The following is a 25,938-nucleotide window of genomic DNA, read 5'->3' on the forward strand; positions in this document are numbered from 1 at the left end:
GGGTCATGGTAAACCAGTTGCTGGTAGCATTATGCGTGTTCATGTTTCTGTATGATGCAATAATTCCCAGTGTCTAATGTGAACTGCAGTTACGTTTTGATACAGCAGTGGGTGAACCTGCAAACAAAAATCAGTAAATGCAAACTAAATTTACCAGTACAGTAAAGTCAGGGTGTGGGTTACATACACATTTTGCCTTGAAGTGTGGCTCTACGGCAGCTCGCACCATGCTGCCATGTTATTCAAGGACGTACTACAAGTTTCGTATTCATGTAGACCATTCTATCGAGAGCTTCCTTGGCATCGCCGTCATGCCACCGAGACTGTTTTGAAACCATGCGAACATCACATGCACTAGGTACTTGTGTGCAACAGTTTAGAGAAGGGGCACTCCCTCCCATCAATAAAAAATCGTTATCAGAGCATTCACATATTACTCGTATATGTCATTTGCACGGAATGTCATTAAGTTTTGGCTACATGGGGATATTTAATGTAGTTCAACAAAAACTAGGTGTGTGTGAATACGTGAATATAACCAAATCGAGTAGTGAACATTCGAATAAATAGATTCGCAAATTTAATATCTACTATTCAATTTTCCGAATATACAGTATATTCGACGTAGAGACCCGAACTATTAAGTGCGTCGTGGAGCCCGTCAGGCTCAATGCCACACAAAACGAGCACCAAGTGCGCCGCGAACGGGCTGTCCAAGCTCACAAGGTCGCGGACTTGCTCTTCGCGACCGTGTCTGCCCTACTGCATGTGCTCCGTTATCATTTCGATCGGTCCTGTCGACCCGGACGACCTTGTATCGACAAAGGCGGCCCCGACCGACGTGGTGCCATTCTGTGACTTGTGGCGTTCGGGTGCTGTGTGTGCGATCCCGCATTGGGTCGCAATGGGGAACACTCGCAGTGACAAAGTCCACTATCCGGACGGCCTGTCTACGGCGCTCCAATAGCGCCGAAAATGAAGTGAATCTCTTGTTTGGACGGCATCGAGTACGAGGGGCTCTGCAGCGCATGCAACATGTTGCACTGCGAGTCTCTCCATATCGAATATATTGAATATTAAAAAAAAAAACTGAACAGTAGATATTTGATTTGCAAATATAATTATTTGAACAGTCACTATTCAGTTCGATTCGGGGATATTCGAGTATTCACACACCCCTAGTGTAAACTGTTGCATACTTCGCGGTCTTTCATTCTCCGACACATCCGTCATCGCCATCCTTACGTGAATCCCATTATTTTCGTCCCCATAGTACCACTGGAACATAACATCACTTGCTGCATTGATTTATATGTACCTACAAACGACATGTTCTCCCTTGTGACAGGGGTATTGGCTGCAACATTCAGGTTAAACTCACTCTGCAGTGCTTCGCTGAAGACCAACTATGTTCTCATCGACCTGGAAGTAGTGGGCCACAAGGTTGTCCAGCAGCTCCTGAACTATATCACCTGGCAAGATGAAATTTCCCACCGCCGCCTTGAACAGGAGTCGTGGATCTGTTGGTAGCCGCGACAGGGCTCTCTGCAATGCCTGCAAAGAGTGTTCCGCAGACACCTGTCACGCTTGTACTGTCAGACCTGCCCACCTCGAAATATTAAAAGCAGCGAGGATCTTGACTCCGGCAGGTTTCATGCCTTCAAATAGCATATGAGAGTTGATCGGCCAGGTGCCTGCTCCTAAAGTTCACGTACCACATGAGGCCATCGGTCAAAAGGATGTTCCACATCTGCCACATGAGTGGCGCTAGCTTAATGTACGCATGCATAAATAACCAAGAATGTGTACATGGGAACAGCCGCCGCTGTAGCACAATCAGTAGTGCAACGCAGGCGTAATGCGAACGTTGTGGGTGTGGCTCCCACCAGCAACAAGCTGCTTTTATTTACCTTTACCTTACCATTTCAGCATTTCAATTAAAACAACAAATAATTTCCCCTAAGCTTTTCTTAGATTCATTATTCGTTAACTTCATATAGTTCATTAACGATTCTCCCCACCCCTTCTCGTTCGTTTCGTCAAAGCAAAAAAGCACTAAAATGTTGTAAAAATTCGAGAAAGATGAGTGCTCTTAACTTTGCAGTATTTAGCTGTTCACTCTCACCATAACGTGACACTCACAATAACATGACAATACGGTTCAGTGCCTTTCCCAAGATATTTCTTACATGAGTGGCTTCCTCCGCATCCCCAGCCTTGAGGTGGAGCTCCACAAGCTGCAGCCAGCCGTCGGACCAACCTGGATTGTCTTCCAGAGCCACGCTGCACAGCTGTACAGCAGCTGATCCCCTGCATTGCCAAGAGCAACCAGGCCATTCTGATAGATCCAATTCATTCACTCGGCCATTCGCAGGAAAGTGCTAAAGTACGGAAAAAAAAAAAAAAAGAGTTCTATGCCGTCGCCTCGGCTGCAGAGGCCGCCGGGGACCTTCTCCGTCGGGGTCGCTGCCTCTAGGAGGCGGCCCTGAAAAGTTCGAAGCTGGAAGACTAGCTCTGGGCCGTCCGACAAGCCGAAGTTGCCGCCCGAGTCCAAGGACATCGAACCGCCACCCGAGGCCACCAAAACCAAACTGCCAGCCGCTTCAATAAAGTTTATTTCTTCTTCTATGCAATCCTTTGAAAACTGCCATCAGGGCCCATATTCTGCAACGGTTCGATCCGGAACCGGTTCGCTCTGGCTGGTGCGTCACTCGAAGAAAGCGTGGAATGTCTGTCGTGGAGCGAGGGTGACCAATCAACAAGCAGCAATCTGCCGGGAGTTATTTGTCATCATTTTTGCGTGTACTTTGGGGACGTTATAGTAATTGAAGGATGTTGCTATCAATAAAAAAAAGTATTGGTTTGTATAAAATATTTGCACCTTTAATTTCCAGTAATAGCTGTGAGCTTGAACTGTGAAGAGCTGCTTGCGCTTTAATTTTATATTGCACTGTTTTATTTTTTGTCGCTAGGCGGTGCGGCATACATAAGCAAACGAGGCGGTTCCCTTTGTTTGAGTGTAGGCTGTGGCTCTAATAGGATTCTGTGTCGCCGGAGCTGAGCTTCTTATCGGATATAAGCTCAGCTCAGCTCAGTGATGTCAAAAAGAGAAGTGTCAGGGTTTTTGCAGCTCTGTGTTAAAGCCAGAGCGATTGTGGCTAGATAAAAATGGAGTGCCAAGGCCCAAGGACAGTTTCGGGAAATTCAGAGAAACATGCAGCTGGACCGTCTTGAGGTTATACAAGACGTCCCAACACGATAGAACAGTGAGCATGCCATGATGGCCAGGCTCGTGAAGCTCCGTACGGTCATCACTGTAGAACTTTCAGAATCTGACACAGTTCCAAACTTGAATGCAAGTGAGTGGAAGCTTATGAACGCAGCAGTGCAAGTCTTGAAGCCACTTGACCATGCCACAACTGAACTGTCTGGGGACAGATATCCCACGCTGTCACAAGTCATTTCCCTGTTGCAGCATACCGAGGTGATTCTAGCTGAACATGTTTCTGAAGGTGGTGAGGCAGCATTGCTTGCCTCAAGCCTTTTGCATAGCATCAAGACTAGGTTCCCTGATATCAAGATGTCACGCCTTCCTGCATTGGCAATGTTGGTCGATCCTAAATACAAAGACGTCTGTTACGCTGAACGACCCGCAAAGCAATGGGCGCTCACTCTACTCACAACGGCAGCAGAAGAGACTGTGCCAGTTGATCAACATGGTACAGCAACAAGTGCAACAAGTGAGAACGGCACCTCCTCTGCAGACCCATCAGGGGACTCTGTGTGGAGTGCTTTTACACACTTCAGTTCACGTGCACATCATCAGTCAAGCCGTACAATCTCGGATGAGGTTGCTGGGTACTTGAAGGCCCCCCTTCTTTCCCGGTCCGAAGACCCCCTTGTGTGGTGGAAAAGCAAGGGCAGCCACCTTTACCCAACCCTGGTTGCAGCTGCCCGTAGGTATCTTTTGATACCAGCCACCCAGACAAGAAGTGAAAGGCTTTTTTTCCACTGCAGGAGCCGTTGTAAGCTGCAGAAGGGAGCACCTCAAACGAACAGCTAGTGTTTTTGCACGAAAATTTTTAGATTTTCGTAAATAATCAAGTTGTTTACTTTCCTCGAATAAATCCCAGGCCTTAGCCCTCTGCCATGTTTTTTTTCTTTACTTCCTACTATTCAAAATATTCGCTTCAAAATCATTCGAGAAGAATTACTATTTTTTTCGAACCAAAAAAGCACTATATTCGCACAGGCCTATTCAGGAGCATTTCTACCGTCGCCATTGTCGTGAGGTTCCGTGTATAGTCCAAGGGCGATAAAGTTGTCGCCACGCGCCGTGCGCTGTATGTGCAAGTGAAAGCGTGCGACGATGAGCCGGCGATCGCGTTCTACGCCATAATCGCCCCCACCCGGGCCGCTGCATCTTGAAAGCTATTTGCGGCGGAGACAGAGTCCGCCCTGCAATGTGTTTTCGCGACTTAGCTCACGTTGATGTGAGCGGCAGCATGAAGGTCACTTCGCTTGCTACTGCTGCTGCGCTTGCTCACTCCAGCTTTCTGAGAGCGAGTTTCCACGGTCATTGAGTGAGATGCATTCATGTTTGCTTGTGCGCGCGCGCGTGACACCATGCTTGTTAATTTAGTTGGTATGTCAATGTTTAGAAGTTTATATGGCCGATAAAACTATCCTTACTTCGTATAGCTAGCTGTCCACTAATTTGAAATCGAAATCGATGCTCCACCTTTCGGGCAAAATTGAGACTTTTTTTTTTACATTACAATAAAGCACAACTAATGTACAACTCTGTGTTAGGTATGTTGGCAAACGTACTTGGAAAGCATTTTAGCACAAGCGTACAGGGACAATAGAAAGACACAGACACCACAAATAAAGTGGAACCTCGTTGATACGATTCTGCGTAATACATTTTTCGGGATGATACATTTTTTTCCTTTTCCCAAAAATACGATTTAGCTGGATAACACATTGGATGATACGATTTTTGATAAGATTTTTGGATGATACGCTTTATTTTCTAGTTCCCGTGAAGATTGTATCAACAAGATTACACTGCACAATACAACATTTTCATAATTGTAAAGCCAGCTTTTCAGTTAGGCAGTTTGCCCAAATAATGACGGTGTGGTAATTTTTGCAAGCAGCTTGCACAAGCACAGTTTACCTATATTATGATATGAAAAATGCAGACATGGCTCTCCTAACAAGCCCAGGTGTGTGTAGCTAGCACTCCGTCTTCATTAGAAGAATGACCGTTGCCGCCACTACTAGTTGGGAAAATGTGCAAGGCAGGGTAACGTGCTTGCGAATTAGGAAATGGGTGTATCGGCACATTTCTTAATGCATATAACTGTTGGTTTGCAGTGACATACTTACATTGATCGGCTAACAAGCAGGTTCAAGTGATTGGCAAACAGGGGAACACACTTGTCGGGTCCGCCAAGTTCGTCTACTGCCTCGTGGAAGGCACTCAACAGCGTGTCCAGCGACTGAGTCAGGGCCTCGTGCTGGTCCCAGGGGATCTCGAAAGAGTCCTGAAAATGCAACTTTGTCAGCAAACACATTAGACCTCCCCACCTATAAAAACGACCTGACAGAAAGCTTCCAACTTGTAATTTCTTGTTCCGCATCACACAAAGTTCCACAACCTCTAAACCATAGTAAAAATACTGGCCAGCATCGGAGTGATATAAGCAGTTTAATATTTGTTTCTACAAACTAGTTTTGGTTACAGCTGCTATCCATCCTTAACAAACTGAGCACAAGAGAGGTGTCCTTGCGGTTTGCCTTTCAGGGGACACTAAAAAGAAGCACTAAATTAGTTTGGACATTTCCTACAAATCTATTTTTGTCAATTTCGTGGTAAGAGGTCGATTACTAGAAAATAAAATGCCAGGCCACACTTCCACTTTTCAGATTTCACATTGAAACCCCCGCACTGGCATGTCAGTGTGATGTCAGGAATTTTAAAGTATTTTGGCCAGTAAAAGTTCTGGAAACATTTCAGTAATCGGCTCCTTTAGAATGCAAAGTAGTCCATCTTCACTGACGAACACTTGCCGTATTTACTCGATTGCAACGCGAGTTTCTTGCAGATTTTTGCTACCTGAAGTCGATCCTTGCGTTACAATCGAATACCGAAATTCAAGTTGTCTAAACAGGGCAATGATGCACCCAATTCTAATCAACAAGTGAAATGTGTGAGTGAAAGCACGCAAGGGACGCGCTTTCACGGAGAGCGAACGCACGGTGAAGAGCAAACGCGACGTCTCCGTCGTGCGAAAGGCCGTGGGGGAATGGGAGGGAGGGAGTGGAGGCAAAGTTTAGCTGCAGCACCAAATGCGTACCTCGCGACCAGGCGCAAGGGGAACTGGAGACTCAATCTCCCACGCCAAAGGAGGTAAGCGGGAAGGCAGCGCGGGAGGGAGGGGGTTCGGCTTCTACTCTTCGTACTTGTACTTTGCGTGGCTGAGGGCTGTCGCGCGCACCCTATCTTGAAAGCGACCTCCACACGGCTTTGACTTTTGTATGTGCTGTGCTTTCGCCGCTCAGTTTCCGTTGAAGCGATAGACCACACGAACCTTCGCTCGCTGCTGTCGCCGCACTTGCTCACGCCAGCGTTTTGACAGTGGTTGTCTGCAGTCATCGAGTGTGATATATTCATGTTTTCTTGTGCACACTGACACCATGCTTGCTAATTCAGTTAGTAATCGAATATGTCCAAAATTATGCAGCCGATAAAACTACTATCCTTACTCTGTATAGCTCTCTACTAATTTGCTATCGCAATCGATGCTTCGCCTTTCGGGTGAAACTGCGACTTTTTCATGCATCCGGTGGTCTCGCGCTAATTTAGCGGTTTTCTTCATTTTTTCTTTGCTGGATGCAACAAAGTCACCCCTCGCGTTACCTTTCGCGGTTTTATTTTTTATTTTTCTTGATGGACGCAATGAAAAGTCACCCCTCGCGTTACAATCGTGGCCGCGTTACAATCGAGTAAATACGGTAACTAGGCTAGAGCAGACGGTGTCAAAATCCATGGTGTCACAGCAAGCTGATAATGATGTTTCGCTGTAGCAGCTTGTCCCGAATCTACGCTAATCATAAACAGTGTAAAGTCAAAACTCGCCGCATTACCGTGGAGCAGAGTCGACCGGCAGAACCGCGTTCGATGCAGAACAGTCCGGCTGGCAGGGAGCGGAACTCGGCAAAGTGCAGATAGCACAGCCACAGGAAGCACAGGTGACTCGGCGAGAGGAGCATGTTGGCACACTGGAGGATGTCTCGCGTCGTCATGTCCAGGAGCTCACCGGCGTCCGACAGGTCCACGAAGTGCTCGAACTTGATGACAGATTTGACGGACGTCTGCACAACACAGCCAATATATTTTTTTTATTGTCATCTGAACTGGAACCATTGTCAGAAAGTTGTCTGAAAGAAAAAAAAAATGCCATTCTGCCTGAAAGCAGGAAAGGAAATGCAGAAGGGTTCATGAAAAAGAAAGCGTCGCAGTTTAAAAAAAATGTCCTGTATGAGGATTGAACCAGCCTTCTTAGCACGATTGATCTACCTTCTGAGCTAACCAAGAGGCCAGTAGATGGCAAAGCAGGGCCGAATAAATAGGCAACTCAAAGAGCAGGAACAATGGAAAAGCAAATCAGTTTTGTGAAAATCTGCACAGGAAAGAAATCGTCATGTACCTGAAAGCAGTTGCAAAGCAACAAAGAAAACCCATATGGAATTCCTTTTCATTTATTCAACTGCATATTTTTTTTCTGGGAAACCCTGAAAGATGTTTCGTCCCTCATCCTTGATTTTCCAACTCTCCTGAAGCGTGGTAATAGTTTTTGTATCTTTCACACTTCCGGCGTTCCTTTCTCTGTACTATAAAATGGTATTCGTCCTGTCCTAGAGCCATCAAGGTGCACTTTCTTTAACTGTGTTGGAATTGACGCCAGACCAGAGGGATTGTGTTTTCCTGCTGAAACCTTCCTTGTCACACACTCTTTGGGACAAAGTCATCTGTAACAACGTAGCCTCGTGGTCCTCACCTTGAGGATGAGGAAAGCAAGCGGCATGTTGCCGGCGATGGCGCAAAGCTGTGCCCAGTAGAGCACCACCTCAAGGACACACAGCGAGTCCGGCTGCTTGCCGTCCGACACTCCCTGGGTCAGGTTGTACAGCTGCTGCTGGCACAGTTGGCACTTGGAGGGCAGGGCGTCCACCAGCGTCACACACTGCACCCCGGGAAGAAGGTTGTCAGAAATGGCAAAAGTGCCAGGATGTGAGAGATCCCACAAGCCGATCACTGGAACGAGCTAAAGCACGGGGAGTGCACCACAAACAATGTTGGCAATCAATCTCCATGGTAATAGCCTTCCAAATGTGACCCCTGTGGCCACTGTCTGCCAACAGGCTAGCCCAGCTCAAAACAGCTTTTTGTGCAGCAGCCAACAGCTTTAGTAACACTCATCAACCAATTTAAAAGAGCCCTCTGAGATTTGAAATCTTAAATGTCAAAGCAATTCTGGAGTCAGTGATCACACTCTTATTCAATATTCATAAACTATTATCACTCATTACATCACAATGACATCGTGCCTGATGCAGTGTTGCCACTTCAGCAATTTTGTCCCTCAATTCAGAGACGTTATGGCCTGTTCAGCAAAAAATTTTTCTGTTCAGCGACCGGAAACTTTTTTTTCTAGTGACGTGACAGAACAATACGCGACATTTCAGCGACTTTAAAGTTGAGAAAGCTGCTTCAAAAATGACTTCCTAGAACCACTCTACTACAGTGCAGTCCACATATAATGATACCCCACATAACAATATCGTCGAGCCGAGCTAAGAGTATCAACTTATGCATTAGGGCTATGAGAAAAAAAAACCACATATAACGATATGTTATTCACCACATATCGGATATAACGATTGAAATTTTGCTTCTGGGCGGTGTTTTTCATGCAGAATAATCGTGAAAAGTGCATTCCTACGTTGCCCTTAACCGAGACGGGGCGAAAAGTTTGCCTACGCGTATTTGTATCTGCCGCCATTACCGAGCAGCGCATCCCGCCCGCGCGCCGATTGTGAAAGCCACGGAGAGCATCGCAAGTTGGTGCAGCGTGCACAAGATGACGCCAGCTGCTTCGCGCCCACGTCAACGGCGGTCGCGCGAGGAGGGGGCGGAAGAAAGGCAATAAGCGAGGGCAACGCCTCCTCTAGCGAGGGGCGTCTGCGCTCCCTGTCGCGCTCTCTCTCAATGAGCGCGGAATTGCGCCGCGGAAGCAGCGGGAGGTGCGCCCCTTGAGACGAAACTGATTTTGCAAGACTCGAAGAAGTGCGAGCTCGCGCACTCGATGATATCGACGATTATGAAAACCGGAAGCACTAGGATCAAGAAGGCTAGATGCAGTGGCCATGCCGATCAAAGGGAAAGGCAGGCTTTGTGCGACGAAACCCTCATGGGTGAAACTAACATGGTGGAAGCCGCTGACATTAGAGAGTTTTAGATTAGGGAGCCCCAACGCTCATCCCCATAATCTAAAACTCTATTATCGAACTCTGGGGGCACGTCGCTACTGACGATGTAATAGGTGGGGCTTCGATGTAGGAGCTTCTGAGTGCAAATAGTGCTGCCTCGTTCTGCGAAGAGATGTCCGACGGGGCGATCGTTGTCGCGACAGACGGCGGCGTTGTGCGACGGAGGCGACGACAGCAGCAGCAGTGACGACGAGATTGACAATGGCCCGTCTTTGACACCAACCCCGAGGTTCAACCAAAGTGCAACGTCGTCAATAGAGTCGCTCATTGAATTCATGCATGCTAAATTATAGCCGCCAGTGTTCGCACAGCAGATGGACGCAATGCACACGGCGGTTGTGAGTCCGAAACTTCCGCGAAAGCAAGTGCAGATTTCTATTTCAGCGTGTAGTAACGATTGAGACGCTATTTAGAGGTATAAATAAAAGTATTATTTTCACGGCCTACTTTCTTCAACGTTGATTTTTTTATCGCAAGTGGCAGGTTCAGTTTCGGGACTACAAAGGTATATTCGGCATTTTTTTTTTGGCAGTTGATCGGTTATAACGATTGGATTTCTCGTTCTTCTCGATATCGATTATAAGTGGACTGCACTGTATATTGAAAAGCAGCCAAAACTTGGTGTACGGCACGTGGTCTCTGTGACCATGATGAAGCAATGGTAGCCTGGACTCGAGGCCATACGCTGTGGTTAATTGCGCTGATGGAAACAGGCTTCACATTGTGCTCACAATATCCACTTTATGTTTCTTTTTGCTTCGTAACGAAATTTTGCAAAACGAATAGTATATCTGAAAGTGATAGCCCGAGAATGCTGCTCCTGATCCTCCATTTGAGATAGGAAGAGAGGGGGGGAGAAAGTTTTGGTTTCGTACTTGGTTCTCCTATTATAGCCAACTTAAAAAAAAGCTTTTCTGAAAAACACGCACACCTCAGAATCGAGTAAATATGGTAACGCAGGTATTTTCGAGTCAGATGCAACTTCGTCATAATGAGGTTCGAGTGTACAATTTGCTGGTGTGACCATTTGCTATGCAGAACGCTCACCTTCCACCAGACGGAGTTGTGGCTGCTGTAGTCCAGCGCCTTGTGGCACAGGTAGTCCAGGTCGGAGCACTGCGGGTGCACCGCGTACCACCCCAGGTAGTGACGCCACACCTCGGGGCTGGCCCGGTTGTTCTCCAGAGCTTGCGAGAACACATTTAGCGCTTGGTCCAGCCTGGCTTCGGGGTCACCTTCATCACTGCGTAGATACACACACCCCATGCATACAGCCGAAACGATAAAAGGAAAGATGTGCCATGGCAGAGACAAATTCACAATGTGTTTCATTACGCCACCCTACAGGTGAGCATGCCGTTAAGTAGCAGCCCTTAGCGGGCTGAAGGGCAGCTATGGTAAGAAGCGTGTTGTGCTTGCGACATGACAAAGCCTCTTCTCGAACTTTTATGTGCAGTGTAGCTGTTCACTGATTGATGGGCCTCACAATTTAGCGCTACCTCTGCGGTGCTACACAACGGGCCAGCACAGAGCGCCGGTGTTACACGCGTTACTGAGGCGCATCCCTCTTGCGGTAACTGAGCAAAGGCGTGCATCGTTCACTGTGTGGATGATGTCGTCACTGGCATGACCAATGAATCGGCACCACGCTCCACACATACCTCCCTTCTCTCCCCCATACACCTTTCATAGCATTCCCTCCTCCTCTTCGACAAGAAATCGACAGGACACCCTTTGATGGCATGCCACATTTGTGCTTCTTTCGCACAGACCTAATTGCAATTTATTTTCACTGATATCAGCCAATGTGCTTATAATGAATAGTGGATATAACAAAGGAATTTTCGTATTAAATGTAACTTTGTTGTAACAATGAGCAAGAAGAATACGGGATCCAGGGAGCTCACATTTTTTTGTCAATTACAGCCCGATGAAGAAAACAGACAACATAACGAGGCTCAACTGTACATGACGCATCGATCATGCATACCTGTTGTGCTTGCCGTATAGGTGTCGATAGGCAAGCCGCAACCAGAGCTCAACGTGGTGGGGGTGCTCAACGACAAGCTGCTCCAGGGCGGCCGTGCCAAGATGCGACGAGTCGAAATACCGGAAGTCCTGCTCCAGGTCCAGGAGCTCAGGGTCGTCCACCTCAGTCATCTGCTGCTGCAGGAGGCACCTCCAATCTGCATCAGCAGAGCAGCGTACTAGGTAAGTAAAGTTAAAAGCCGTAACGACAGGTGGCTTTGCACAATCGCTGATGAGGTGCCCTACAGTGATGCACACAAAATTTCAGTCGTCTGTGATGGTGTTAGTCGTCGTCAGCAACGAGGGTGAAGTCATGCTGCCACACTTTTTTTGCAGGACTCCGTGTTAATGCTGCCGCAGATGTGGAGGTGCTTGCCACCATTGTAAAGCCCTGGACAGAGACTGTTTCGAAAGGAAGACCTTATGTCTTTCAGCAAGATTCGGCTCCCGCCCACACTGCCTGCCATCACCCAGGAATGGCTGGCTGACAACTTCTACGACCACTTCACTGCCAACTTGTGGCCCCCTAGTTCTACAGATTTAAATCCGTTCGACTACTATGTCTGAGGCGTCGTTGAGAGAGAGGCCAACAAACAGCCACATAAGACAAAAGACTCGCTGAAGGCCGCCATTGCTGACTCAATGGCCAACATCTCTAAGGACCACCTGATCTATGCATGCAGCTGTTTCCGAAGCCGAATTGAATTGGTTATTGCTGCGGATGGCGGATTCACTGAGTAATTGTGGAAATAAACCGTAAGAGAAGTATTCCCAAAGTTTGGTGGAAATATGTCTATTTTTGCTGGAGATATTCTTCTCTGCCTGAATCAACATTGTGTTCTCAAATACCTTGCACACCTGGTACACTCGATAAAAGGAGAGACATGGAGCATGATCAAATGAGCCGACCAATTTTTGGGACGTGCTCAATTATTTGGAGATCTTCATGGCCCCATCACACACCTCAAAGATGGCAACTGAAATTTTGCACACCTAACGCCTCATGCACAATGGCAGGTACATTTGGCCACTGTGATGACCAGGAAAAAGAGCCTTACCTTTCTCGGTGGCTAGCTGAGTTGGCTTATCAGCTACATCAAGTGACTTTAGCACTCGGGATGGTTCTTGTGACTGCTGGACGATCCAACCTCGTCTCTGGAGGGCCGTGTAATGCGGCGCCACTGAAAGATGAGAGCAAACTGTTTCTGCCATGCCATCCATGACAATGAAGCAATTTCCCTTTCAGACTCCAAAGCAATTAACAACATATCGTACAATATCAATTGGAAGCATTTTCAGAACACCCTGAAATTATTTCAGCTAATGTTTAGACTAAGCACATTGTTAGTGCTACGCCAAACATGTTAGACCTAAAGTGTTAAGCCTAAGGCTTATGTCCAGGAAGACAAAGTAGAAGATATGCTAGGCTATTTCAGCAAGATGTCCACATCCTGCTCTGCTGAGTTGGCAAGCACAGATGCAACTGAACATGCATCACAAGCTCAGCTGCAAGTGCTTCAACGTCTCCATTTCACTGACAATCTGGCCGAGTGGAGTGGCAAGTTCCATAAGCTGGCAAGCGCGTAACCTGCCTTGCCTTGGCTACCACATAGCCTATAGCTTTGGGATGCAATACATCTATGCTAAATAATAATGTAGAAATAAATGTACCACGAGAATTTAAAAAATTATTTTGAATGATTGTACGTAAACAATTGAAAATTAAATTCTGTGGTTTTGCGTGCTAACACAACATGATTATGAGGCACACCGTAATGGGGGACTCAATAATTTCGACCACCTGGGGATCTTTAACGTGCCCCTAATGCACGGGACACGGGCATTTTTGCATTACGCCCCCATTGAAATGTGGCTGCTGCGGCCAGGATTTGATCCCGCGACCTCGTGCTTAGCAGCACAACACCATAGCGCTAAGCCACCACGGCAGGTACCTAAACATTTTGTAGATCTTTTTGTACTAGTCCCAGTTTTAACCATTACGTTGCGCCATAAGCAACATAACGGAGAGGTCCCAGTATACTACAGTGAAATCTCGCTATAACCAACTTCAGCGGACCACAGCAAACTGTTTGCGATTCTAACAGGTTATTGTTATAGTGAAAGACCCAAAATAAACCATTTCGCCCATCAACCCATCAGTTGTCAACATCTTAGCGTTCCATGAAAACGTCGCTATTAGATCTCAACCCGCACTGTTGCTACTTTCCATAGATTCTGCCGCAACGCACCACCGCAGCATCGTGTGTAGAGTGTAGAGAGTGGCACGCACAAAAGAGACGCTGACGCTGAGAAAACCACGGACAAAAAAGAAGCTCCATGTCGCCTATAAAACGTAATGTTTCTCTTTGTTTGTTTTTCACATTCCTTGCCGTGGACAATGCAGCTGTCTTGCTCGAGGCAGGTGGGTGCCTGACCTATTCTAAAGAGCAAGCGTGTGTAAAATACACCGTCCGGAAAGTGCGACCATGTGGCATCCTCGTGAGCACGGAGGTTGGTATGGCCACAGGAAGATGCGCAAAAAAGGGGGGAAAGAGGGAAGAGATGCGCCTCTGTTGCTACGCGATACTTATCTGCGAGTAGTCGTCACCTCTGGAATAGGGCAAGGAGAGGGGGAGGGGACTCGGGCGCTTTTTTTTTTCTTCCACCATCACAAGTTGGCAACAGCACACATTTTTGTGAAGGTTGCTGTGGGTTCATATTGTGCTCGACTACGATATGATGCGGTATGTCAATCACTTTCGGAGATACTATCACTTTAGCAAGATTTTGCCTGACTCGACACCGAATGCATTGGTGTATATGGTCACCAGTGTTACCGTCTCTGTGCCAAGCTCGGTACCTGCACACAGTGCTACGAACACTGTCGATGACAACAGCACCATGAACACTGTCGATGACATACTTTGACAAGTCCCCCCGATGCAGTCACATAAAATCTCGAGAAAGTGACAGTATTATTTCAAAAAGTGATCGTACAAGAATACCGCCCCTGTCTGCTTGGCATCTCTGGGGCCCAATGGAGCACAAATGGTGATGACGACGCGCTGCTTTCATTATGAAAGCTCATTAAAAAAAATTCCTATCTGCGAAGGCAAATTCTGCATGTCTAGTTTTTTCTGATTGCGAGCACGGGAGGCATGTCATAATTTTTTTCTCAGCAACTGCTAGAGCCAACTCCGACACTAAGTATCTGCAGGAGCTACAAGCATGGTGATTCAGTTAGCGTGAGAACGATGAGCTGAACATGGATTGGCCTAACTTCTTTCTTCTGGCTTAAAGCAGCCTTGTGACTTTGAAAATTGATCATTTCTGCCATGCTCTGCATGTGTGCAGAAAGTTATTGCCCCCTTGGTGTATACAATATAATTTCCTGGAAATTCAGAAAAAGTAATAATGAAGCCTCGAAGGTCTAAAACCCATTATTCCTACGAAACCAGAGTTACCTTTAGTAAGTTTTTGCAGGAAACTTTATGGACGAGCACAAGTGAAGCTGAGAACAGGAAATGTTCCACTAAGCAGCATTCTTCAATCATATGGTTTTAGAACTCCCCATACATTAAGTTTAAAAAAACGAGCGCAGCGACCAACAAACAGTGTAGGGGGTTTGCTTTGTCATGTAACCTTTGGACAAACCCAACAAAACATACTACAAAGCACCACATTTAGAGCGAAACTGTAAGCAAAGCCAAATAAACTGTATATATTCAGTCTGCACATCTTTTTCAGTCATATTAGCCATTTCAAGGACTTTTAGCAGGTACTGGGTAACTTATCTTGTGGTATGTCAGTCAAGCAACCCCCAAAGGAAACGTACCCAAGAATGCCTGGAGTTCTAATGCACTTTCAAAACGGGTATGATTGAAGAATTTTGCCACTTGGAGTGTCTACTGCACTACACACAAGAGAGGAACCACCCCTCATAGACAAAGAAGTCATTTAGGCGATTTTTGTGATGTGTCAGGGGCGCACCTCTGTTGAGACTTCGGTTCACGTCGGTGATGATCAGCTGGCACAGGGCTTGAGTGTCCAGGCCCTTGTGTTTCCGCTTCATGTTGGCCACGTAGATTTCTGCAAGCAACAGGTAGCAAGCATCAGTTCCTATGCCTTGCTTTTACGAAGAGAAAGCGCACAATGAAGCTGAAGACGTGAGAGATTATCCATCCATTTTATAAGGAAAGGAATTATGTGATGTGAAAGACATAAACATACAGTAGAACCTCAGTAAAACAATAGTTTCGTACCATTTCCCGACGCCAACGTTCCCAATCCTGAATACAAAAAAATTACCCAATTACACTTCTTCTTTACCGGTAAACATGATCCCGGAAAATGCGATTTTTTGGCACCAATCTGCAGTAGTACAATACTTTTTTTTTTCTTGCATATTTTTCTTCAATATGTATGAACTAGCTTTTACTGTATTCCACTCCCATGACAGGCACCCTGCGCTGCCTGCCCAGCTCTATATTAATCTCAACTAGAATATTAACTAGTCCCATTTACTTTTTAATGCACAGCGCTGTCTTCCTCTCTTTATATTGTGCCTATCATTTTCCTTTCCATTGCTTGCTGCATGGCACTTAGCTTCTTCTGATCAGCACCATATGTTAGTACACACTGGTAGAATGCAATGATATTTTTCTTTTCAAGGATAACAGTAAGCTGCCAGTGATGATTTCATAATGCCCACCACATGTGCTCCAAGAAGCTTTTATTCTTCTGGATGCTTCCTTCTCATGATCCAGGTACCATGTAACTAAGTGGGCTAGAGATACACATTCTGGGACAGCTTCTATAATAGGCTAACCACAAGTCACTAATCCTTGTTCGCTAGCCAGCCATCACAGTACAGTATAGACCACTTATAACATAACCGTTTATAGTGCAGAACTGGCTACAACGCGGCCTTTTCCGACTCCCATTTACCCTCCCATAGAACTCCATGTATACGCATACCGCTTACAGTGCAGCCGCGTGAGACGAAATACCGGTTATAATGCGGCTTCCACGGGAAAATCTCGCCGACAAGGGTGGCAGCGAGCACGCTTCTCAACAAGGTACGCCCACCGATGGGAGAGGAGAACAACGAGGGCAATGCGGAGGAGGAGCATGAGATGCGGAGCAAACGAATGGAAAAAAAATGCACGCGCAGGTTGTCTAGGCGACGGAGAAACGTTTTGCTCGGCTGCTTATCAGCGGTGCATTTTGCACTGAACGTAGCTTCAGTTTCTGTGCACCCCGTCGCGAGAGCGACGCTGTCAATTTAAGCAGTGTTCCGCAAATTTAGTTTGCAGCTACAGTAAAACTTTGTTAATTAGACCCTCGTTAATTCAGATAATCCGTTAATTCGGACTCGTCCTCTAGTCCCGGCCGGCGTATGCATTATTCAATGCAATCAAACTCTCGTTAATTCGGACTACTTTCGGAGCTCAGTGAGCGAGAAGCGCCGCAAATGTGCGACGCAAACGAGCAAGAACGGCGCTAGCGTCCAACCGAAACGAAGTGGTGGAGTCCGCATTGCCACAGCCATCAGTTGAAATCGTACGTGAATGACAGCAACGCCGGAACGCTTCGAGCCTATTTGTATCTTTAAAGCCTGTATTCTTGCGTTTACCACCGTGCACAACACCGCGTTGGCCGCGGGCTTTCGTAACTATACAGTCATCTACAATCGCGTCGATAGTGGCCGCGGTTTTCTCCACAGCAGTTGCGGCGAACAGTAGCTTCATTTTTACTCGGTACGCACCGCGTCCCTAAAAAACTGCGTGGTCAGCATCAATGATCGCACAGATAGTGACCGCGGTTCTGACTGCAGTTGTTGCAGCGAATGGTAGTTCATTCGTCCAGACTCGGTGCGTGCGTCGGGCGCGTGCCTTCGGCACCGCAAAGTCGCCGTTCATAATCGCGTCGATAGTGGTCACGGTTTTTTCTGCAACGGTTGCGGCAAACGGTTGTTTCATTTTGACTCAGTTCAAAGCTGTCAAGCTTGAAGAGCACCGGCTACATCACGGTTATGTTTTTGCCAGCTCACTGGCGAAAACGTAATCACGATGTGCGCGCGATAGTCCAAAGAGTGTCTACATGCTAGGTCTACATGTTTTGCATACGTGCAGGGCTTGAAAATCGTTGTTTTGGTTCGCGACTCCGGCAACTTACGTTAAAAGCAGTCTACACTGTAGTACTAAGCAGAAATTGCAACTGGAAGGCACGACACGGCAAGATCGCGGGGATACCTACCGGCCTTCTGCTTCCACTGCTGGGCAGAATCGGATGGCGAGATGTTCAGAAGCACCGGTGAGTACAGAGCCAAGTCCATGAGGATTTCATCAGCGCTGCACATGTAGTCCTTCTTATGCTGCCTGTAAATGCAAAGCACTGCAGGTGAGGCATAGCTGCATGTCTCCGTTTACACGCTAGAAGTGGTCATTCACTTCATTCATTCAAGCCAAAATGGTGCGACAACCAGGTCTCTGTAAGGCGTATTCGCACCAGCAATACAACCAGTACTGATAAGGTCAAACCGTGACAAAAAACAGCTTTTTTATATCTGACATCCGTTATAAACATACATCTGACCACTCTAATAGCGGTGAGCCAATTTTTTATTTACTTCGCTACATCCGATAATTTGTTGTATCTGTGTTCATCATATCGAGGTTCGACTGTAATACAGTCGGATATAACAAATTATTGGATATAACAAATTATTGGATATAACGAAGTAAATGCAAATTTTCTTGCCAAGATCAGTGCGTTGCAAATACATATGCTTATAACGAATATCAGATATATAACGAAGATATTTTCATGTCAGATCCGACTTCGTTATAACGACGTTCAACTATAGTCTAAACAGCGAAGAGTCAATAAGTGACCACTCATACCCTCCACATTGGTCATCGTAGCACATTCCGTTGAGCTCGTAGCGGCATAGGTGGGCGCGGGAGTGCATCTTGTGCGCATAGGAGGTGCTGTCGAGCGAGTGGCCCGGCTGCTTCAGGTAGTTTGGGTTGAGACGGTAGCCGCGGAAGCACAGGAGTGGGCTCGTGTATGGCACTGAAACATTCACGGGGTACTGCGCCGACGTGGACGTCATGGCGGTGTCTTTTGGCTGCCGAAGCAGGCACAGTTCCAACTTCTGCACAAGACCATGACAAAAGGAAAAAAAAGGTGCAAAAAGTCATCATCATCATCATCAGCCTATATTTTATGTCCACTGCAGGACGAAGGCCTCTCCCTGCGATCTCCAATTACCCCTGTCTTGCGCTAGCGTATTCCAACTTGCGCCTGCAAATTTCCTAACTTCATCATCCCATCTGGTTTTCTGCCGACCTCGACTGCGCTTCCCTTCTCTTGGTATCCATTCTGTAACCCTAATGGTCCACCGGTTATCCATCCTACGCATTACATGACCTGCCCAGCTCCATTTCTTCTGCTTTTAGTTGGCTTACTACAGTGCAATCAACTTATAACGATGCCACACATAATGATATATCGGTTATAACGGGTCGGCTTAAGATTATCAACTTATGCATTAGGGCTATGAGAAAAAAAACATATAACGATATGTTATTCACCGCATATCGGATATAACGATCGAAATTTTGCTTCCCGGCGTTTTCATGCAGAATAATCGTGAAATTTGCGTTCCTGAGTCGCCCTTAACCGAGACAGTGCGAAAAGTTTGCCTACGTGAGTTCGTATCTGCCGCCATTACCGCGCATTCCGCCCACGTGCTGATTGCGTGAAAACAAGGTTATCGATTCTCATACTGCCACACTGTGGATGCCACTAGTTCAAGCCTATTGTAAAAGAGTAAAGGGCAGTTAGCCATTCTTTCTTTCTTTTTTTCATAGAGCGTACATGCTGTGTTATAAGAAGACCAGACCTTTAGTGCGTCCTTCTGCGGTAACGAGAACTCTGACGAAGGGAGCCCAACGGTGGGATGCCTGGTCTGTAACTGCTTCTCACAGTGTTCCAGGAACATGGCTTCCATGGCAGTTCGGTGTTTGCAAAGTGCTGGCTCATTGCTGGCCTCGTTCTGCAAAGGCAAGATATCACCGCCATGAGACCTACGAGAATCACGGCAGCACCGCAGTAGGCAATGCCCGTCTTACACAAGCACAACGCACATGCATTCCATAAATTCAGTAAATTTGTCATCTCCAGAAAATAATTACATATTCGGTCAGAACCTAAGAATATGGCACGAGTTCCAGTCACAAAACTGCACTAGTGCAGCTGCTCTCTCTACTTCCATGCATCAAAAACGCCGATATTAAAGGGATACTGAAATAATATTTTTGACTTGTATTCATTTTTTTTCCCTGTAAAAATAAGCTGCTTGACCTCAATGCCTTAAAAAAATAGCGAAAAGCCACAGAGCACTGTAAATAATGTAATATAGTAGCTTTTCTACAGCCAGTTTTCGGTTTCGTTTCCAGGGCAGGATACTGTGTCGTGGTCACGTGGGCGCACGTATTGTGACAGTGGCCCCCCTCCCACTCTTCATATGCTTCACTGCAATATTTTGCACATGCTTCACCGCATAACACGGCTCTACTGCGGCGAAGCTGAATAAAAAGAACCGGCGATTATGCAGTGCAAACAAAGCCCTTGCAGGCCCCAGCGTTAATATAGCGCTGTGCTAGGTGGATTTGGCCCAGTGTGCGTGGTTCTCGGTAGGTTTTAAGCGATGCACATTTTCTCAAGTGCTTTGCTAACTGCTCTGTGTACGTTTTCTCTCGATGTTTGTGCAGTGCCTGGCTTGTGTAAATTATGTTGCTTATTGAAACGAACTGTTCACTTGTTGGAACGTACCGGTTGCTTGTTGCAACATGCGAAAGCAAATTTCCTTCTGCACCACTAAATTTACGTGACCATCGTGTTCATATGCAACGCAAGATGTGGGAACATAACGAGATATCATTATGTTATGTTAGATATCATTATGTTATGTTAGATATCATATAATATCAAATGAGAACATCATATAATATCAAATGAGAACATATTACATATGAGTGAATGAGATTTAGGTCAGAACTGTTAAACTGTTAAAAGAGCAGCCGGGAAAACGCAACAGCAAGGAACGTATGAAAGGGGTTCCACTGCACAATGTTACAGCCTGCAGAATTACTTCAAAAGCTGATTAAAAAGATGGAAAAAACTGAAAGAGCTCGCTACAGCCTTGATAACAAAGCAGAAATCGGACTTGTTTAAGCGATGTGACACCGTGACATAGGGCCAGCGGGGAGGTAGTCATGAATTTGCATTCAGTAAACGCTTTGTTGTGCGTAAAATGAAACGCATGAGTTGGCAATGTCATCCATGACAAAGAAGAGCAAGAGTGTGGCCTTCTTGTCAAGCTAGTTATCAAGGGCGAGAATTGTGGCAAAATGGCTTCGGTGAGGAACTCGCTGTGCGTGAACACCGACCAAGAGGTCCACTTCCTTTTAAACAATCCTGCTGCATGTGTGATGCAAAGTAGCAGGCAAAGTAGCAAATAATGTTTTTGTCGCAGTGAATGTTTTGCAATGCAGCCTTCATGGTGAAAGTCGCAACGTGGTCACCAAGACAAAAGTGGCATTTACAGTGGCTTCATACAGTTGGCACGATTTTTTTAAAGGGTGTGGCCGAGGCAATCATAAAATTACATGCAGGAAATGAAAGAACCTCATCTAAAATACTGAAGGAGCTTCCCATAAACGCAGGGTTGAAAGATATTAGTGTGTTGTGTTAAATAAATGAATTTTGCTTGTAGCACAAGTTTAAAAATGTTGCTTAGCCTTTTCTAGCTATTTCAAAAAAAATTTTTTTTTCTGTCAGTGTGCAACCAAGTGATGAGGTTTTCTCAGCTCCTGCAAGTGCAATTTTGGTAATTCTTTTGGTAATTAAAAGCTGAGTGTTTGATGAGCACAATGAACCTACCAGATTTTGCATGATAAAAGCTGTAAATTTCTAAAAATGACATTTTTAGAAAAAAATTTCTTCAGGCAGCTTAATAAAAGAGTAGTCTGATACATTGAAATAAAATGTAATTTTTAAGATAAACACACAAATCTACATAAATCATTACATTTTCATTATTCTAGCCCAAATAATTTTTTTTTCCTGAGGCCCACCTAGCCCCCTTAACATTTGCTTTTGGGGTCCCTTCTAACATTTTCCGGATTGGCATCACCCAAACTTCAATGAAGACAACTAGAATGAATCATATCAAACAAACAATCTTGTGGCATTTCCTATGTGCACACCAGACTTACATTGTTGCCAACAGTGATGGTGACTGTCACCGTCGGGACAGTTGCTTCTGCACCAACAACAGCCTGGCCTTGGCCAGCAGTCTTTGCCAAGGCCACTGGTGCAACCTTTCCGGCAGCCTTCGTCACCACTACTTTCCTTGACGCTGCTGCTCTCGTTGGTGACAGTACCGGTGACTCCGGCCTTGATGACGACGTTGCAGGTGCTGCCGCAGCCTTTGATGGCGCTTCGGAAGTTGCAACCGGTGTGGTCGTCGTGGCAACTGCCGTCACCGGGGCAGTCGTGGAAGACTTTGCGAGTGAGCTCTGTTTGAGCTCCTGCAGGCGCAGCCGCATTTCTGCCTCAAGCTTCTGCAGACGGATCTTCTCAGCAAGAAGGGCCGCACTGGTCCGCTTCGTCGGAGCGGGCGCTGCTGCTTTGTCTGCGGAGTCCGGGCCCGTGATCCGAGCTCGTTTTGGAGTCTGAAATTGCCAGAAAGGGGAGGATAACTAGTGTGAGGAATTGCCGCTTGCTTTTGCACCGACACATACGTTTCCATTGACTCTTGAAAGAAACGCCAAACCAGTAAGAGAGTTTTAGCTGAGTGTTTACGATCTGCTCCACTCAGACCAGCATATCTTAGCAATAGATCTATTTCACCACATTCCCAGTCCATGTCCAGTAACCCTAATGGCACCATGACGACGGTGGTCCTTCCCACTTTTCTGCTGTACTTGGGTTCAAGGAAATATTGTGGGAAATCCCACTGGGGAATTTTTACAGTCAATTTTAGGGGGAAGTCCAAGAAGGAGACGAGGTGAGCCCCATCAACGCCACTCCTGTTGTGGAATCCTCTTATTCTTAACTCCGTGCCTTTTGATCTCGGCAGCTAAGTGGGTTTGTCACAGTACAAACAAAGCTTTTTACCATAGAACCCTTGAGCCCGTTATGGACCGCAACTACCGGCATGCTTTGTGGCAAAGGTGGCGCAATTGCACTCGTCATGCAATCCTACTGGCACACGACCACACAGTGGAAATGGTGGGCCTCTTCGATTATTCATCCCTGACTGTTCCGAACTGTCCAATCGGTGCTTTCAGCCAATGAGAGGCGTGTGCAGCGTTCCAGACGGTCTAGGACTGTCAGGGACGAATAAATGAAGAGGTCCAGCAGTGCATGTGCACACAATGCGCACGTCAGCAACAAAAGGCAGAATGCCAGCTTCACTCTGCTGCCAAACGGATTCAGCAAAGCGTGACGAGAGAGTTGACTTTGTTGTCTAGCAGCCAAGCTGACTACACATTACTCGAGCCTCTGGGAGACGCAGACCTATCAAGAATGCAGAACCAATGCAGTTCCCTACAGTGCCCGAGTGGATGAAATGCGTGCAGAGGGGACTGTAATGATGCTCAGCTAAAACTGCCTAGTAAAACAGGTATATCAAAATTATGTTGCCAATATAATTAAGTGGACGCACATTTACATATAGGAAGCTTGTCTGTGAGCCTTTATGCAATAATCAATGGCAGAATACCGACTGCTTGTTCCTTTTAACAGTGGAGTGTGCTGTAGAACTACTGAAATAACTTATAATAAAATGCAGCACCTCCTGAACTGCTTCAAAAAGTACACGTGAAATTATTGGACTTAGAAGGTGAAATATGCGCATAACCTGAAACCTCACTTGCAGCCTCCAAAGGGCTGAAGTATGCCTTTTAACTTTTATACTGCACCAACCTTAGAGCTAACTTTCCCACCGCACAACCTTTGAAAAAACTATTTTCACCAGTCTCCGCATTCCAAAATCTTTGGACAAGTGTACAGCAAGCCTAACACATTGAAAACTGCAGTACGCCTCACTTGAAGTGAAGTGCCCAATTCACAGGAAGGCTTTAAACAACTCTGCAATGCAGCAAGTGAAACCAAATGATGAAGCGTACCTGCTGCAGAGAGGAGATTGAGATTTTCCGCTTTGCCATGGGTGAGGCCCCAAGGGCGCTCTCGGGTGTCGTGGGGAGCTGGTACTTGTCGCCGTACACGATCTTCCCGTGCAGATTGCACTGGTTCTCTAGCTTTTCAATGTGGCCTTTCCGTTTGTCGATGGTCATCTGCAGTGCCTGAAGCTGCAAGAACAGAGGCACCAGCTCAATACATAAAGGCTGTCCCATAGATTGATCTTTGGCCATTACACTTGTTTCACTGAAAGCGATGACGACAAAGGAAGTGCGTTTCAGATCATCTCAACATCTCTCCCCTTCCACCACTGCACATGAGTTTCCCCAAAACATGCTTCCGAAGGGGGCAGGGTACAGACGTTAGTATTCCCTGCACAATTATTGTTTCTAGGGGCTCTTTTTGCTTCCCCGCGTGACACACACGTGACACACACGTGACACACATGTCAGTGTTTTAGATGCTAGCACCACCTGACAGCATAAATAGCTTGGGAGTAAAAAAAATTTTGCTTCCTGCTCCTGGACCTTCAGGACGTCAACATGCACCTACGGTAAGGCTTCAGTAATTCAGACTCGGTTAATTGGAAACCCCAGGTAATTTGTAGAATTGCTATGTCCAGTCGAACCCGAATATATCGACTCTGAAGGGTATCCACAAAAAAAGTTCGATATATAGGTAATTCAATATATAAAATAAACATTTCATACATAAATTTTCAAGGGGATTTTACAGCTGTTCTATGTACTGTATTTACTTGCATAATGAATGCACTCTCGTAATGAACGCACCCCCCACTTCCGCATTCAAGAAGTGTGTTTTTTCTTTTTCTCACATAATGAAGGCACCCTGAACTTGCTTAACTGAAGTAGGAGAGACACGGTACGATTCGGCGTCTAATATGGCGTCCGGCGGGTACGATCGTATCAGACGCCGAATTGTATCATGTCTCTCCTACTTTTATTGCGATAGCAAATATATGGACACTCTAGGCGCACTTTGCCGTCGGCGCCGAAAATTGTGCCTCCATCTCCCGCTTTCGAGGGAGCAAAGCATGGAGGAAACACGCTGTATTCATCACGCACATGGCGCCAGGAAGAGGGGAGGGAGGGGGGCGGCGCAGCAACTGCGCGTGCTTTATCTTGAAAGCGATCTGCGTCGAGAGCCGAGTCTAGGTGCGACGGCTCGTACCTCTGCGCGTGCTGCGTTCTCACCGCTCAGTTTGCCTTGAAGCGATAGACGGCACGAAGGTCACTTCGCTTGCTGCTGCTGCCGCGCTTCCTCGCACCAACGTTTTGACAGCGAGTGTCCGCGGTCATAGAGTGTGATGTGTCCATGTTTGCTTGTGCGTGCTGACACCATGCTTATTTACAAAGTTAGCGAATGTTTGAAAGTTTATAGGGCCGATAAAACTATTATCCTTACTTTGTGTAGCTGTCTACTCATTTGCTATTGCAATTGATGGTTCGCCTTTCGGGTGAAAGTGCGACCTTTTTAGAGGTAGCCGCAGAAAAAAAATCGCCAGGAATTTTACCCCACATAATAAACGCACCCCCCCCAACTTTGCGCTTATATTTCGGGGAAAAAAGTGCGTTCATTATGTGAGTAAATATGGCACACAATAATTTGTTATATGTGGGTTCGATATATCCAGGGTTCGACTGTAGTACTGAAATTTTTCATTTAAGTTCAGTTGAATAATTTGAGCAGCCAACCTGCCGCTTCTCGGGTAATTCACAAACTTGGCTGCAGCTTCGAGTTGCAACAAGACTCCTTATCACTCCCCTCCCCCCTTTATTCTTGCTCGCGCAGGAATACGGCTCTCACCAAGCCACCATCCTTCTCAGCTCACCCTCACACACTTTCCCTCACACGCTTTCCCTCACACCTAAAGCCCACCGAGCGCGAGGCACGATAGGATCTTATCGCACTCGGACTTTAACGAAACATGACGCTGCTCCAGTCATGCGGTGCGCGATTTGAGAGGCGTGTTCGCAAGCTGCCGCATGTTTTTCAACCATTTGACCATGTGTGTTCGCTGAAGTTTACATTTATTGTTTCGGTATTTTCCTTCGCGGAGGCAGTGAAATTTCGTTAAACAGTGGCATCTCGTTGATATGATTCTGCGTGATA

At 46.4% G+C, this 25,938-nt stretch overlaps 1 protein-coding gene across 1 annotated transcript in view; it reads right to left on the reverse strand.

Annotated features, from left to right (window-relative positions):
- LOC119464492 (uncharacterized) overlaps positions 1-25,938 on the reverse strand; it is a 78,042-nt gene that overhangs the window by 18,164 nt on the left and 33,940 nt on the right. The window contains exons 14-27 of the mRNA XM_037725489.1: positions 23,793-23,975; positions 21,876-22,334; positions 19,499-19,651; positions 18,495-18,748; positions 17,848-17,969; positions 15,580-15,678; positions 12,648-12,770; positions 11,552-11,747; positions 10,609-10,804; positions 8,070-8,255; positions 7,156-7,383; positions 5,395-5,552; positions 2,190-2,310; positions 1,382-1,554 (exon numbers count right to left, since the gene is read on the reverse strand). Coding sequence (XP_037581417.1) covers positions 1,382-1,554; positions 2,190-2,310; positions 5,395-5,552; positions 7,156-7,383; positions 8,070-8,255; positions 10,609-10,804; positions 11,552-11,747; positions 12,648-12,770; positions 15,580-15,678; positions 17,848-17,969; positions 18,495-18,748; positions 19,499-19,651; positions 21,876-22,334; positions 23,793-23,975 — 2,651 coding nt within the window. The remainder of the gene's footprint in view (positions 1-1,381; positions 1,555-2,189; positions 2,311-5,394; positions 5,553-7,155; positions 7,384-8,069; positions 8,256-10,608; positions 10,805-11,551; positions 11,748-12,647; positions 12,771-15,579; positions 15,679-17,847; positions 17,970-18,494; positions 18,749-19,498; positions 19,652-21,875; positions 22,335-23,792; positions 23,976-25,938) is intronic.

Source organism: Dermacentor silvarum, chromosome 9, assembly GCF_013339745.2.
Source record: "Dermacentor silvarum isolate Dsil-2018 chromosome 9, BIME_Dsil_1.4, whole genome shotgun sequence".
NCBI lineage: Eukaryota > Metazoa > Arthropoda > Arachnida > Ixodida > Ixodidae > Dermacentor > Dermacentor silvarum.